The sequence below is a fragment of the Zootoca vivipara genome, chromosome 7 (genome assembly GCF_963506605.1).
Source record: "Zootoca vivipara chromosome 7, rZooViv1.1, whole genome shotgun sequence".
In the NCBI taxonomy this organism is placed as follows: Eukaryota; Metazoa; Chordata; class Lepidosauria; order Squamata; family Lacertidae; genus Zootoca; species Zootoca vivipara.
The window spans coordinates 20,426,548-20,443,533 of record NC_083282.1 but is presented as its reverse complement, the minus strand read 5'-3'; the positions used below and the strand labels follow the sequence as shown (position 1 = coordinate 20,443,533).

Sequence of the window (16,986 nt, the reverse complement as noted above, 5' to 3'; positions counted from 1 at the left end):
AATTGGTTGCATATTTCAAGGGATGCAACATGACAGGCAAGTACCTGTAACTGCTGATAGGAATTTGATCAAGTTTACAATGCGATGAGAAAATTTTAAAACAAAATTCAATTTCAAACCCATCACCCTTTAATTTTCCATTGACTATGCTAAAAAGAATTATTATTTATTATACCCTGTCCATCTGGCTGGGTTTCCCCAGCCACTCTGGGCAGCTTACAGAATACAGCCATACCTTGGAAGTCAAACAGAATCCATTCGACTTCCAAAACATTCAAAACCCAAAGCACGGCTTCCGATTGGCTGCAGTAAGCTCCTGCAGCCCACTGGAAGCTGTGGAAGCCCCGTCGGATGTTCACCTTCCAAAAGAATGTTCGAAAACCGGAACACTCACTCCTGGTTTTCGATCGTTCGGGAGCCAAAACGTTCGAGAACTAGGTTGTTTGAAAACCAAGGTATGACTGTATATAAAACATCATAAAGTATCAAACGTTAAAAAACTTCCTGATACAGGGAATATATTGCAAATGCAGAATTAAGAATTCGGGGATGTAGAGTTAAAATCTTTAGGAGCGCAGATCAAACTGCTTTAAAAAAGAAGTTAACATGCTGTGGTGCTCCAGCTTAAAACCCACAAGTTAAGGAACTGCCTTCCCTCAACAGCGAGAACTCCTCTAATCATTAACTGGCATTGCTCAGGATATCTATGGACTATGATCTGCTTCTCTCTAGAACAACATGCCCAGCTATGACTTGTATAAAGTATTAAACTGCAATCAATTGGTTTTTTCCCTAATTATAATTTTTATTTGCATATTTGTATATTGGCAAATGCAATTCAGCTTCTGGTTATCAACAGCCAAAAAAACTCAGTTTCTCATATACGAAATACTGTACTGTATTTTATAGACCTAAGGAGTTACTGCTGGTTCATTTATCGTGACGTAATCACCAACGCTGTCTGGCAGTCACTGGATCCCTAGAACAAATGCTGCTTTGCAGAATATGCCAGCATAAATTAGTTAAGTATACTTCCTTGATTCTTCTCAAAAAGTGGCATTTAGCAGTTACCCAGGAATGGAACGCAGTTTAACCAAAAACAAAACGAATGAAAACCACCCAAAGCCCCCAAGAAAACAAATCTAAATTAAATGTTTTGAGTCAAAGTAGTACATTGCATTGAAAATCATACTACATTAAAATAAAATAGAAAAACAGTTTAGGTATACGTAATCCTATCAGTTAAACTGAGGAAAGGCTTACTTTTCTGAAATACTTTCCCCAATGAACTGCGTTTTAATGTAGGCCGATGCAATCTGTCATCTACGAGACGAAACGGCTTGCAGAGACTTGCAGAAGATGCCTTAACATACTGGTTAAATTAACCATTTGAGCCATTTACTAACATCCTTTTTTTAAAAAAAAACATGTGCTTTGATAATGGGGCATTGTCAGTGGGTATATGTACGGTATGTGCAGTATGTTGACTAGGAAAGAACTGAACTCAAATGCCCACTAGGGGGGCCAGTTCATAAAAGGAAAAATATCCCTATGGTTCTGCCTTGCGTCTGAGCTCTGCTGCACACAGTACATGAAATAACAAATATTATATAAATTTCAAAAGGTCCGAGCTACCTTTCAGTGGATTTAGCAGTTAATGGCTGTGGCATTTAGGAACAGTATGAAACTTTTCAAAGTCCATCTGGCCCCTGGCCAGAACTGGTTTTGCTGCTAGAGAAATAATGCTATTACATTTGTGGTCTGTAAATGCTTTTGTTATTTATCAAATTTTTAAAAAAATATTTCTGGTTTTTAAAAAAGATTAAAACTTGCACCGATATATTTGCTAGGTAGTGTTAATTATCGCTGTCATTATGAAAACTGTGACTGCGAATGTTGATTTTGTGATACGCTGTTGCTCTTCATCCAATTGTAAGCTGCTCTTATGTAGTGTGTGCTTTTTCTGGAATTGGCAGCTTGCAAATAAATTGGCAATGTGTTGATGAAATCCACGTACAGATGTTAGAAGGCAGTCCTATATCGGGAGGTTTTTAACACTTGATGTTTTTAGATAAGCTATAAGCCGCCCAGAGTGGCTGGGGGAACCCAGCCAGATGGGAGGGGTATAAATCATATCATCATCATTAGAAAAAAGAGCAAATTATCGTTCTGTTCTTTAAAATGGCCTGGCTTCTCCTTCCCCCAAACATATTATGCATCAAGCACACTCATGGCTGCGAATGAGAAAATTGTTGAGTACACGCACCCAGCACCCTTCGAAGAGCCAGCTATTCTGATCAAGGAGCTGCAAAGCAGGGGACTAAGTGCAATGACCTCTGATAGGATCTTTAGCCTTATAATGAGGGTGGAGAAGACTGGGGAAAAGCCACACACCACAAGCACACTGTTCATAGCACTATCATGCACCTAAAACCCGTCACAAAACTTACCCCTCTTTTGAGGCTTCTGAAAGAAGAAATTCTGGGCTTCCCTGTTTTTATCTCACTCATGCAATAATGGACTTGTTCAATCGAGCATAAGGGATACTGGGAACCATTAGAAGTACTGGACGTGTATAAACTAGTGGGGGTAAGGGGAGGGGACTGCGGCTGGTGCAGAAATAAAGAAAGGAACAGATAAGGCAAACATTCAATTGAAAATTCTGTCTTTTTCCCCTTTCAATACAGAAGCAGACCATCGGTCCCAGCCACCCCCACCCCCACCCCACAACAGCCACCATCAGAGATTATAATCAGAAAGCTGACGGCATAACAAATGTGTTGGGTCTTCAAGGTGTCACAAGGCTCTCCGCTGTGTTCACCACCAAAAATATACAACACAGTAAGAAAATTTCAAAGTAAGAAAGGGAGACTATTTAGTTAAGGTGTTAAAATTGTTTAAAATGTCCTTTTACATGTGAGTTTTGAAACAACACCAAGAGCCACCCTTCAGATAACACACATTGCTGAAAGATAACAGGCTTTAGGTTTTGTTTGTTTTACATCTAGGAACTTTTTGAAAGAATAAGAACATATCCCCTACAAAACAAACAAACAAAAAAAAAACCCAGTAAAATTTATTCTAAGCGTTCTAATGTTAAAATTCTTATATCCTCAAATCATATGGGCTGAAAGGAAGACTTAAGGAATGGCATTCATAAGGTAATGGAGATGTATTGCACAGCTGGAAAAGGAAGGTTATTCCGTTCTTAGGTGTTCTACACAATTTTTTCGCACGCTGCACGCAATGTTAATTAGTGTTGTTGGTTTTTTTAAAAAAGAATATTGCTTATGTTATTTGTTGGTCTCTCTACTAAGAACTCCTGCAAAGGTAAGGTGCAATTTGCCTTCACATCTTTATTCTTTCATATGTCCGAAGCAATATATCACCTGCTTTGCTTTAACCTTCAGGTGCCTTTGAATATCTTTAAACTGACCTGCCAAAACCACGCACTTCAAATGGAAACATCAGTTTCTAAAATTGTACATTACAGCAGGATGCAAGTTCCTCCAGTGTACCTAAAAACAATTAAAATGGACCACAGCCAGAAGAAGGCTGAATCCTTGATATTAAAGAGATAATCCACACACCCATCATGATCAACTGACCTGATCTCCCTCCAGTTTCAACACAATAGCAAAACTCCAGCATATAGAGGCATGCCTGAGTGCTCGGACTCTGTGTGGCCCAACCATCCGCAACAGCCACAGAGGATGCTATTACTGGTCAAAATAGTTGCAGCAGGCTCCTTCACAAGACCTGCGCTTGAGTACTGATGTAACATGTTAGCAGGAGTTTGCAGTTCCTGGACAGTAACTACTGTTGTAATAGCTCCAGCAAAAGCCAGCAAATAAGCAACTGTGCAGCATTTTGCTACCCCAGTTCTAATAGTCTCCTCAGCTGCTAGAATACTATAGCTGGGGGGGGGGGGTGGCGGCGGCAAAGCAGACATATAATACCAAAACCAAGTTCCTAAATGGGCAGTTGGGGCAATGCAAACCGTCTTTCAAAATTATATAAGGTCAAAACGACATTATTTTGATCCAAAGGACTACATTTGATCCCTTAACCACAAATCCTGAGTGTGTTCTCATGTGAAATATATTTTAAAAGTTGTACCTTTGGTTTCTTTCCAAAAAGCCACAGCTTGCCCTTAGCCTTGCCCACGGTGGTTTTTGCATCGATTTTCACCACTTCTTGCTTTGGTGTACTGATTGTTCCGTCAGAAACAGTCCTGTAAATGTGCTGACTGTAATCTTCAAATGGAAAGTCTCCAGGAGGTTCAAATCCAGACTTGAAGGAGTCTATTACTATTTGAGAGTCCTTGATGGGAGAGATGAAATGTTTATAAAAAATGATTACTCAAGAGAGCTGATGGCTTAACTGAAGTGATATTATTAGCAATGCAACAGATAAAAATGAGTAACTTAAAACAGCACAAGAAATTTACTGATCTTCCAGAAAGAATTAAGTCCGTTTACTCGAGGGGGGGGGATTGAAGACTACCATCTACAGGGCATTTAGAAAAGATAATGTTGCAGAGAGAGCAAACAATGCTTGTGCCCTGCACATCCCGTTCCTCCACATCCCATCACATCCGAAATTAAACTTAGGTATATACAGTGGTACCTCTGGTTATGAACTTAATTTGTTCCAGAGGTCCGTTCTTAACCTGAGGTACCACTTTAGCTAATGGGGCCTCCTGCTGCTGCCGCCGCCGCACCACCAGCGTGCAATTTCTGTTCTCATCCCGAGGTAAAGTTCTTAACCCGAGGTACTACTTCTGGGTTAGCGGAGTCTGTAAACCGAAGTGTTTGTAACCCGAGGTGTTTGTTACCAGGGGTAGCACTGTACCTCCATCCAAAGTTTGAGATTACTCAAACTGCTGAAGAAATTTCATCTCAAGATTAATGATGTCTGCAAGAACAGACTCATACAATCAACAGCATCCAGCAACATAATCTCCATTGGGCAAAATGTTGAAAAATCAAAGTTTGGGGCATCATAAATTAATGGGAGGGAGAGGGAGAGAGGTTAAAAGAGAATGGGTAAAAAAAAAAAAGTCTGAATAAAACACAGACTCCTTTCCACAATTACTTGCACTAGGTCTCATGACCCAACAAAGCTGTCTGCCAGAGTTATGGTACGCAAGAGACTTGATAAACCCTCTGTTTTTGTTGCTTGGTTTGGCTTCATGGAACACAAGTTTCATAGGCTTGACCAGTCTAATTCCTTGCCTGGTCATGGTAGGACATGATCAGACCCACAATTAGTCAGATTTACTTCCAAAGCAATGAGTTCTGCACTGATAATCTGAATCCTACAAAATAAAGTCAACTTACCCTGCGTTCATCAACCGATTTTGCAGCAGCAGTCATTCCTTCTAAACATTTCGAGACTATTGGGATAACTCTGCGCTCAGAATCAGCAAACCCCTTATAACATTCACTAAGTTTGATGGTTCTTCGTTCATCCATTTCCTGAAGATGCTAAAATTATAAAGAAAAGGCCTGAGTATTCTTATGACAATACAGTACTATTCAGATACTCATATATTTGGGCTACAGTTCCTCCCCATTTTGTTTAAAGCATCACCAATTTGCTGAGTTTGCTTTCCTGTACCAGATTCTTTAATAAAGAACCTCTACCTAGGCTTGGTGTGACATAGGAGTGTACCAAAATTCATTTTAACTGAACCCATGGTTAGGTTAACCTAACCATAGTTTCCTGTTAGGAAAATAAGATGTGGCAAGAATGAAAACTCCAATGCTCCCTTCCCTCTTTAGCATCTGCAAGGCAATGAAAAGCTCCCACTTTCAGTTTCATAGTGAATTAGTAATAGATTCATTCATTTACTTAAATTTTATGTTGTTCTAACTACCTGTCATCTATAGAAGATTCATTTTACATCACAAATAAAAGGCTTGTTTTTACATGTACGGAATGCAGACTTTACTGCTGCAGCTTCTATATTATCCTGTAACCAATATTTTGTTGAAAATTTCCTCATGTTTATGAAGCAAACATGGTTTTCCTTCAGTGTGTTTCCTTGTAAATGTTACGATAGCCTTCCAGTGAAATTTTGTTCATTTGCAATGGCTTATCGGTGTTTTCTTAAACAAGATGCTGTTCAAAGAAGGAGGAACCTAAAATAATTGGGGGATGTGGTTAAGAACCTCAGAAAGAAATCAGAGGCTGCAATCCTATGCACACTTTCCCCTGACAGCTACCTCATCTGCTCCGTTGCAAAAACCAGACTGAGGGAATGACTGACTTATATGTGTTGGCCCCACAATATATTGAGATAGCTCCATGTTTGTCATGGTGACCATGAAGTGCTGAGCTGGAGCAGTTGAGGCGGACCAGGTATGGTCCCTGAAGTCTTGCAAGACCACCATCAGCAGTTCTCCAACTCCAACAATTCTGTCTCTCTGGCCCAATGTGTGTGTGTGGCTGTAATTGTGTTTTTGCTTAGTTTTTTTATGGGATGGCATTCAATTTCGTTGTACTATGTACAATGACAATATAAGTATCTATTTTATCTTATCAACACGAGGAGTTGTAGCTCACATCTGGCTTCCAGGCAAATAGGTTTCTTGGCGAGGAAGATGGTTTTCTTACTTGGCATTCAGCAACAGAACCACCAGGTGTGAGAGCACATTGACGTAGCTACTCTTGGGGGGAGGGGAGGCTCAAAGAGGTAATTTGCTTTGAGCCACTTGATGCCCCATCTGCTACAATGTACACCCTTGTGCAAATTGAAACAAAGCATGTTTTCTATCTTACTTGTAATCCTGTGCTCAAAACATGAAAAGTCAGTTGATCATTATGGTGTCGGAAGCCTGCAGCCAATAGAAGGAATGATGCGCTTACCACAATATATTGAGGTTCTATGAAAGAGTTATTCCAGAGCTGGAAAAGAGGTATCCTGACAGTACTGGGATATTGCAGCACGACCTAACCCCGTCACACGTCGACAGTGCTGAAGAAATTCATGACAGAGCAGCAAATACAGGTACTTGATTGGCCAGGGAATTCCCCTGACGTAAATCCCATTGGGAATTTGTGGGTTATATGCAAAAGTCACCTCCGTGCTGCAGACTGTACAGCTATGGAGAAGCTCATTCAGGCGCTGATTCAAGGGTGGTACAGGGATCCAAAAATCAACAGTGACTGTTCAAAACTACAGTCGTACCTCGGGTTACGACCACCTCGGTTTGCGAACAGTTCGGGTTACGAACTGCGCAACCCCGGAAGTGTTTTCGCCACGCGCGCGTGTGCGCAGAAGCGGCGCGCGATCTGCGCATGCGCAAAATGGCGGCGCCCATCGCGTTCGGGTTACGAACTATTCGGGTTACGAACTGCGATCCGGAACGGATCGCGTTCGTAACCCGAGGTATTACTGTAGTAGACTCCATGCCAAACAGTGTTCAAATGCTGCTTAAAAATAGCGGAGGTCATATCCGTTACTAATGTACGTGTATGTGAGTTTTGTACATGTATACTGTATGTGAGTTTTGTACAATAAACTACATTGTTTGTTTCAATTAATTTGCACAAGGGTGTAGAGGCAACCTCAGCAAACATGATACTTCCCTTGCCAATAACCCAATGCTAAAGAAAACATCTGGAGGATCTGTGTGAACATAATTACATAATGCTAATGAAACAGATATGAAGACATGGAAAAAAATTGAAACTGTCTTTATTGGGCAGAACCAACACAATAAAAGTCTGTGTACTGCCAAAATTTCCTGCTCCGAAACCTCACACCAAATTATTCAAGAATGGCAGAAACAATGTATTTATATGGAATGTTAAAAAGAGCTAAGGAACCTAAAAATGTAAGCTGTAAGGCATAGAAAGAGGGGGATTTAATGGAGCTATTGTAGTCCTTCAGTGGTTTAGGGATGAAAACTCATATTATAGACCAATGGGAGAAACAGCAATGAATACCACAGTAAAGAATTTATTATGAATGGGTGGAAGTACGGTACTAGGAAAAACCATTGTTACAGACACAATTATGTTATTGGCACATGCTTAAAAACCTGGGATAGATTTAAAAAGAAGTGCTAGCATCAGAAATTTCCCCTTTAGCATAATATTGGTGAAGGAATGTTTAATATATCAGGACGGGGTGCAAATTAATACAAACATTTTTTCTATTGGTTCATCAAATTAGAACACCCTTGAACAGATTGCCATGTAAGCGAATGATAAAAAGGGAAAACTGAGTTTTAAAAATTAATATAATGAAGGAGAAACTTTTTGTATCCAAAAATGTAGCTTATTTACATGGTTGCTTTGTTCCACAAATATATCAAACGAAAGTACTGCATATTTTAGCAATGGCAAGAATTTTAAGTGCCAAGGAAATTAGAACCAGGGAGTTGTGGGAGCAACTGAATACTGCAAAGTTGATAATGATGATGTAGGATAAAATTAAGTATACAGGAGCGGCGAATGAATGGAAATCAATAATCTACTTCATTTAAAAACAATAGGGAATGTCAGGAAGCAGGACCAATGATATGCTATTGTAGATAACTTTTCAAATACTGTAAAATCCTAGTTTAATGTAAATTAACAGTGAACGATTAAAGCAGAACTATGTAAGGTGTTGATAAAACATTTACAATTTTTATGTTTATAGCAGTGTTCTCAAACCATCTCAAATTAAGCATGGGTCCAAAAGGTTTTTCCTGCCACTTTCCCCAGGAAAAGTGGCCGTTTAGCACTGAATGGGAACAAACGTCAACTGAGTTTTCTTCAGACTGATGTTTGTTTTGATTCAGCACTAAACAGTGGGTTTTCCTGTGGAAAGCAAAGGCACAAAAGGAAAACATTTCTGACCTGTGCCTAGAAATCATGTGACGAGCAGCAGTGTGGATGAGCTTAGAAGTCACTGTCACACTTTTAGCAGTTTAAATAATGTTTCCCTCCCCCTAATATTTAAAATTGTAAAGTACTTTGGGCACCCAGTAGAAGTATACAAATGCAATAAATAAAGATCAAAAACAAAATTTAGATCTAAAACCCACCTTATAGATTTGAGGAATGACAATGTAGAAATGCTTGTGTTGTTCACCATTGAAATTTTGCAGCTGGGCAGCATATTCATTTTTGTTCTCATCAGCCATGTGTGTACGGAGATTTAATTGCTGCTTTGCCTAATAAGAGACAGTTCAATGACAACGTTTTCTAGAAGTCTTCTGTTTAAACAAAATCTTACTTAGCAACATGGTCATTGTAAGTGAAATGCCATCACATTTCATGAGCCCTGGAGATGCCCTTGTATCCTTTACCTTATATTACCATTTGCAGGGTCAGCAGACAGTATTCAACTAAATAAATGCATGAGTGGAATGACTTTTCCACCTTTTGTTCCCTGCCCCGTGTTGTACCCAAATCTGCTTCAGTGGATTAGAGCAGGGGTCCCCAAACTAAGGCCCGGGGGCCAGATGCGGCCCAATCGCCTTCTAAATCCGGCCCGTGGACGGTCCGGGAATCAGCATGTTTTTACATGAGTAGAATGTGTTCTTTTATTTAAAATGCATCTCTGGGTTATTTGTGGGGCCTGCCTGGTGTTTTTACATGTGTAGAATGTGTCCTTTTTATTTAAAATGCATCTCTGGGTTATTTGTGGGGCATAGGAGTTCATTCATTCCCCCCCAAAAAAAATATAGTCCGGCCCCCCACAAGGTCTGAGGGACAGTGGATCGGCCCCCTGCTGAAAAAGTTTGCTGACCCCTGGATTAGAGGAACCCCAGAGCTTTGAGTACAACCTAAGGTGTATAAACTTCTCTTTATAAACATTCATAACCACTCCAAAACATTTGTAGTAGCTTGTTCTTTTTTTTTAAGATGATCTTTATTAAATTTTTACTACATAACCACTAAAAAAAAATTCTTTTTCTGTCATTTCCAGTGTATATATTTTTTCTGTCATTTCCAGTGTATATATTTGTACCATTTGTGTAGCACAAATGGTACAAATATATACACATCCTAATAGGTAATAAAAAACAAAATGGATTACATGTATTAAGACCAACAGATAAATTCCAAAATAAAGGAGGAAAAAGGAGGAAAAAGAAATTGTTCTCCTTTCCCGATATTCCAACCCTACGACTTCCCTTCTTCTTTCTTGTTTTCTACAGTCGTCCTTCTCGTTGGCATTGTTTCTGTCATTTTCCAAATACAATTTTTATTTCTTATTTTATACATATGTCTAAGCTAGATATTTACAATATTTTATCACTTATTTTCTTGTAATCATTTCGACAAATAGTAGCTTGCTCTTATTTGGAGAAAAGCATCTGACTTTTTAAGGTGGGCATGTGAATCTCTCCATGCTATTCTCAAACAAAACATTTAAAAATGACCAAAAATAAGGAACTGCCATGTACACATATAGAAAGGGAGACAATATGTGACTGTCTACTTTGTACAATACCATTCATTTCAAGTGACAACAAATATGGCACACAACCCCATATTGCTGAAAGTTCCTGTTTCAGCCACTAAAGTTTTCTTTTCACCAGTGGCAACCAAGATGATACCATCAAAAAAACTGCAACTTCCACTGGACGAAATGTCCTGGTCGATCAAGCCACAGTTCTCTGCTACTTCTGAATCTGCAAACTATGGCTTTGGCAAACCCTCCAAAACAGAACAGCAAACCAAAAAGCAAAACTGTGGCTTGCGATTCTGGTTTGAAGAGATTGCACAAACCACGCTCCGCCAATTCAGATGAAACAGCAAACCGTGACTTGATCAAATGAGAAACCGTTTTAATAAACTAGGCCCTATGAAGGTGGTGGTGTTAGGACAAATGCACACAGAATTTGTTCCTGATCCTCCAAACCTTTGGAGAATAACAAAACATGATGTCTGAATGCAGCCATTGATTCACTGACCACCTTGGTTGGCACATTAAGTTTTAAAAAGATAGCAATATTTGAAAAAATGTGAATACCGTTATAGGAATAATAATAATAATAATAATAACCTTTTCAACATCTGCTTTAGTGGCATTAGTGTCATTGTCCAGTCTCTCGAAACATTGCTGTGCTTTTTCTGCTTCTCTGCACTCTCTCTCAAACTTCTTTTTACTCTGCAATGGTAACATTAGCATGTTATTATTATTATTATTTACAAAATACTATAAAAAGACACGCTAAAGTTCAAATGTGTATACCCATATAAACACTCATATACTTGCTCTCACTCAACTATTTAATATGGTGGAATCCCACCAATTTCTTAGTATACTATGACTGACAACTTTTAAACAAAAGTGAGGTTTTGTCTTATGTAGTTCATTTTGATTTTTATGCAAAGCCAAACAAAAAAAAAGTAGAAGAATACTGAAATTATAATTCAAGCCTCATAAAAGACACTTGCAAAATCCTCACTGTTTTTAAAAGATCCCGACAGCAACATATATTTAGATCTTCCATTCTACTGTGCTGGGGGCTGGTTTCAGCAACCATGTTAAGAATCATAGGGCTGGGAGGCATTTTCAATAAATTCTGACATAGTTGAAGTCTGTAAATCCTTCAAGGCAGAATTCCTGTTGAACTGCACATTGAATTGCGCAATAGGTTGCACATTGAAAAGTTATGAGCTGTAATGATCTCTGCAAACACAGCGATATATCTGGTCTATTTAACAAAGAAATAACGGGATGGCTCAATGATAACAAAGCTAATCTTCGGTTAATTTATTTAACAATTGCCCACCAAACTTTGTAATCCTAAAAGTAAACAGGAAAAGACAGGGGTGAGAAGAGAGAAGAAAACTTACATTATCCATCTGCTTCCAACACATGTCAAGATACTGCTGAGCCTTTCGACCCTCTTGAAGGTGCTGCGAAATTACGAACGAGAGGGTTTTAATTTTTTTTCTTTCAAAATCTGATACAGCATTTACAGTCTTTTACTTGCGTGTACTAAAGAAACCCAAACAACAACAGTGGCCTAGTTTGTACCTCAAAGTAAACCTACTTGGGTCTGTTTATTTCCTCCTCACTACTGCACAGAGGAAACAAACCCGATGCAGAAAAACCACAATGCACATTGCTTCCTCCAAAAGAAAAACGTTCCACACTTTCCACTGCTCTCCAATCTACTGAAATGCAGCAGAAGGAACTGGATTTCCACCCATTTTGTTAAAGTGAAACAACTGGACAAACATCAGTTCTACTTGAAAGTATTATCCTATTTCTATGGCGACATTATAAATGTGCACAAGGAAACTGCACCATGAGTGCAGTCGGAGATTTGTCTTTAGTTTTTGATACTGCATCTCCGTGCCTGATGGAGTCAAGCTATTAAAACTTAACAGTAACAGTATCATTAGTTAGCATTTTATTCTAAAAGTACCTAAAATGTTCTAAGCACCAGACAGCAACATTCAAATCTACAAGGGCCCAGGCTCATGACTTTATAATCTGATAAAAATAACTTGGTGTACAGTGGCAAAGACCAGCAACGGCACATGCAGCTCCCTTAAATGCATGGCTCTTGGCTGTGGCACACGTTTTTAATTCTCAGACCAATGTGTGAGAATTAAAAGATACAGTTGTACCTTGGTTCTTGAACGGAATCCATTCTGGAAGTCCGTTCAACTTCCAGAAAGATTCGAAAACCAAGATGCAGCTTCCGATCGGCTGCAGGAGCTTCCTGCACTCAATCAGAAGCCGCGGAAGCTACGTCGGACATTCGGCTTCCAAAAAAGGTTCGCAAACCGGAATACTCACTTCTGGGTTTGCGGCGTTCGGGAGCCAAAACGTTCAACTCGCAAGGTGTTCCAGAACCAAGGTACAACTGTACTTTAAATGCCTTTACAACAGACAACAGTTGTCCACAGAATAAAAAACACAAAGATTTTTATTTCAGTTGTTTGTATTCCAGCTCTCCATAACACCTGAGGAGGCAGCATACAATCAAAGTACATATAAAAAAGGCTGCAGTCCTAAAACGCACCCAAGTTAAGGGACAAGCCATTATTCCTGAATGCTGTGCAGTGGGACCGGCTTCTAAGCAGGCACCTGGAGGAATGCACAGCACAAACATTCTGAAAGATAACATAGCAAGCAATGCTTTATTAAATTGGGCGGCCTTTCATTCTGTACACTGTTCTCTTGTCACAGAAGTATGGAAAAAACCATGCAACTCAAATTTGTGCACCACTACTACACCAAAGAGGAGTTGGTCCAACAGACGAGACCTTGATAACAGTGAAAAGAATAACCGCGTAAATGCTACAATCGTGAACCCCTCATGATTTACCATTTTCCTTTCTGTTTTGAGTTCATGGGAATATCTCATCAGTTCTCCATATACCCTATGTCCCAGTTCTTCTGCTACTACTTCTCTCTGTCCCGCGTAGTCGTTTAACTCGTTAAGGATATTATAAAAGGCTATACATGAGGTAAACCTGGCAATACACAGTGGAGAAGAAGGAGGGAAACAAATGTCATGTTTCTATTTATCCGGAAGTTACAGCTTTTGTTCCATAAATGGACCATAAAATATGTCACAATTAGCATGGGGGGTACACCTTGATAAAATGAATTGGAGAAAGATGTACAGTGGGGATGCCCCAAATACACTTCTCTTCACACACATGGGTTGTGGTTGCTTTTAAAAAAAGAAAGAAAACAGATTTCAAAAGGTAGAAAAGAATAAAGAACACTACCTGGAAAGCCCTGCAGTATAGTGGTATCTCCTAAGATGCGAAATGGAAGAAGGACTGAACCTAGGAAAGGACTTAATTTCCTAGGCTTGGGAAGCTGAACTTGTTGCAGAGATGATTTTGCTTGATCTTGAGGGTGGAACATGCCAATCATGCCACTCCTATGCACCCCGATGGATGGATCTACTGAACAAGTTTGCTACCAGCTCTGAAGACAGCTGCCTGTTTGCCTGCTCACCTCTTTGGTTGGAGGGAAAGGTGCCACACTATTGCTGGCACTAAAACAAAGGGGGAGCAGAGGAGGGAAGGAGGAGGAAAAAATAAGGGGAAAAATGTGTATGGAAGGGGAGAAACAAACAAACATGTCACTGTAATTTTTTTTTAAGACCTCATAAGCCTGTGGAATGTTTGCCATCTTTTTTTTAAGTGGTCGGGTCTTGAGCTCCATAGCAGTTTCCGGAAGCCCTGTCATCTAGGTTTGTGTTTTGTTTTGTTCTTTTTTAAAAAAGGTTAAAATGAAGCGGAGGGGCTCAAAAATGATCTTCCATGAGAAATAGTGTGTGGCTGATAAAACTTAAATCTCATCAATAATTGGATTTTGGGCTAGATAACCTCATTAGGTCTCTTGTAACCCAGTGAATACCGTCTTCCTTCAATGATGGGCTTCAATTGTAAAATCAGCCTTGAACCATCTCTGACCACGGCATCTGGAAAAAAAAAGATGCTTCCTGTGCTGTCGCACGCTGGTAATAATGGAATAACCTAAATTTCACTTTTTCTTCTCTGTGTTAAGGATGGCCAAGCGATCAATGTTAGTAGGTCGGTGGCGGTGAGCGTTTGCTATTTTTTCCCTTATACTACGCTGAAAGACTGTTAACTATATAAAGTACAGAATAGAGAGAAAGTTACTCCACCCAACAAGCCAAGACTGACAAGGACATACAGCTTTGCAGCATTGCTCTATAGTAGTTTTCAATGTACAGCTCCACAAAGGAACCTCAAAAAAAAACACAACCTACACAGCACTCAACCCACCCCTTTTTAATCAAGGAGTGCTGACACTGCAAAGTGTCACCATACTTAAGTTTGGCTTTGAGCTAAAGAAAATTGATGTGCCATGGCTGGTGTCTAGAAAAGCAACAAAAAGAACATTGCTAAAATAATGAATTCAGGTCTAGCTGGCAAAACAGCAAAAATGAGGAGATAAAGTGGCTTCTGGGCTTTACCTATTTCAGATAACAGATGGGAGATTGTGTGGTTTGGTGATTCTCCCTACAAAACACTTTGTGATATACAACTAAGTCCTACTTAGAACAGATCCGCTGAAATTTCTGAACCTAAGTTAGCCATGTCAATTAACTTCAATGGGGCTACCAATGAGGAGTAGTAATGCGGAACACTACTGATTAACTCCACAAAGAAAACTAGATGTCAAGGGAGAAGAATTCTAGCATTCTTCACAATATGCCAGTTTTCTGCATATGGAATTTCTTTTGTATGGTAGAGCATTCAACCATTACTTCCTATCTAAAGTATGTGGTATAGCCCAGAGTCTAATTTACTTCCTCATCTGCTGCGTGTGAGAACCAAGTCTTACAATTCACACCAAAGCTACATGGGTATAATTTTAGGGATTCTCAGGAGAGTTAAACACGTTCTCAAAACTAAAATATTCAACATCCTTTGGAAAGCAGTGCAGAAAGTGTTAATAATGCCTTCACTTTCTGATTTCTGAATACAGAGACACCCCTTATATTTGGTCATTAAAAACCAAACTCTAATGTAAGCTGTTAAGAAATTAACGGAACAATCCCAACTAGGTCTACTTGCAAGTAAGTCCTATTGAATTAAATTGAGCTTACTACCATGCAAGTGGAGGTAAAAACAAACAAACCAGCCTATCACAAAGGTACATACATGTGTAAAAATATTTAGGACTGAGACCCTCATTCAAAGTATGTCCAGAGAATAACACTCCTTGAACATTGTGATATATTTTTTCCTGACAGACAATAGAAAACTAATGCTTGTTTTACCTGGGTTCTTCATCTTTGGATGAACGTTTAGGACAGTACTTCTTCACCAGATTTCTGTTAAGGGAAGAAAACATAGTGTTCTACTAAATAAGGACGTTAATAAACTTCTGTTAGTATTTGTCTAAGGATCAGTCTCAAACTTGGTGAATAAGGAAACAGCCCTTTGTCCTCAGTTTACAGTTCACATATCTCCTGTGAAGAGGATCTACTTCAATAAACACCCTGTGATGTAATCATTTCTGAACGCCAGCACCTCCGTCAGAATATGCCTCGATTCCTCACAACATTAAGATGTTTTTCTTGACAATAAACAATTTATCAGAAACAAGGATCCAGGAGTACACGCTAAAGATGTAGTTTGTTATAATGAAAAAGTCACAATTTATTCTTCTCAGAAACCAAAACATAAAAAAAGCTTATTTTCCTGTTTACAATATTACAGGTTGAGGAGCTGTCGTACAAGAGATCTACAAAAAGCATCAAAGTGAGGTGCATGTTTTAATATCTGTTTCTGGACAAAATAAATGCACAATGCCCTTGGTACTAATAAACATGGGTGCCTGAATTCTCGCAAATGTTGCAAGCAGGAAGAAGGGGAAATTGTTCCACCGCTGAGCAACTAGGAACAAAGCCAACCTATTGTTTTTATCTTATGTTGATCTAGAGTAGAACGACTAAAACAAAGGGAGGTTGGGGGAGGGGGAGAGAATTATCCTATAGACACTGCAAATTAATTTCTAATGAAGTATTATACACTTCTTAGCAGCTTCTTTCCAGAATGGTAAATAGATGCCTTGTTTCAGCCAGACAGAATAGACTATTCTCCAGATGATGCTAAAGAGCAGCAGCAGTAACAGAATGCCTAGTTTAATACATTTTAAAGAGTTCAGCAGGAATTCCAAGGATTCCAGAGGCCTCAAGTTACTTCACTGCCCACAAATATTCCCACAAAGGAATAATGTATATATTTCATGTTCTTCAGCAGGAAATCTATTTTCTTTCCCCAAGCGATGCATTAAAGAAATGGAACTAAACTTCTGTACAACTTTCCCCTTGGGCTATTAGTCCCACTACGGAGCCTGGTTTTATTACCAAACCTTAAAAGTCAAAAACTCTCTTGCTATACTCATTGGGTATATAAAAGTTATATTGCGTCTAAACACTACAACATTCACATAATTCCAGGGAAAGAAAAGTCACAGAAGTTAGCAATGAAGAAATAAATAGGTTTTTGAGTTATTTAAAA

The 16,986-nt window shown here is 39.2% G+C and overlaps 1 protein-coding gene across 5 annotated transcripts in view; it reads right to left on the bottom strand.

Annotated features, from left to right (window-relative positions):
- The window catches only part of FNBP1L (formin binding protein 1 like), a 75,347-nt gene that overhangs the window by 22,168 nt on the left and 36,193 nt on the right, over positions 1-16,986 (bottom strand). For 4 of the 5 annotated variants that reach the window (XR_009557875.1, XM_060276715.1, XM_035121717.2 and 1 more), the window contains exons 3-9: positions 15,741-15,794; positions 13,299-13,446; positions 11,812-11,874; positions 11,015-11,119; positions 9,045-9,173; positions 5,343-5,489; positions 4,120-4,323 (exon numbers count right to left, since the gene is read on the bottom strand). Coding sequence is in view for 4 of the 5 variants with exons in the window: in XM_060276715.1 (XP_060132698.1) it covers positions 4,120-4,323; positions 5,343-5,489; positions 9,045-9,173; positions 11,015-11,119; positions 11,812-11,874; positions 13,299-13,446; positions 15,741-15,794 (850 nt within the window). In the remaining variant the exon portion in view is untranslated. Of the gene's footprint in view, positions 1-2,450; positions 2,610-4,119; positions 4,324-5,342; positions 5,490-9,044; positions 9,174-11,014; positions 11,120-11,811; positions 11,875-13,298; positions 13,447-15,740; positions 15,795-16,986 lie in introns of all 5 variants that reach the window. The other variant, XM_060276716.1, reaches the window with a different exon arrangement.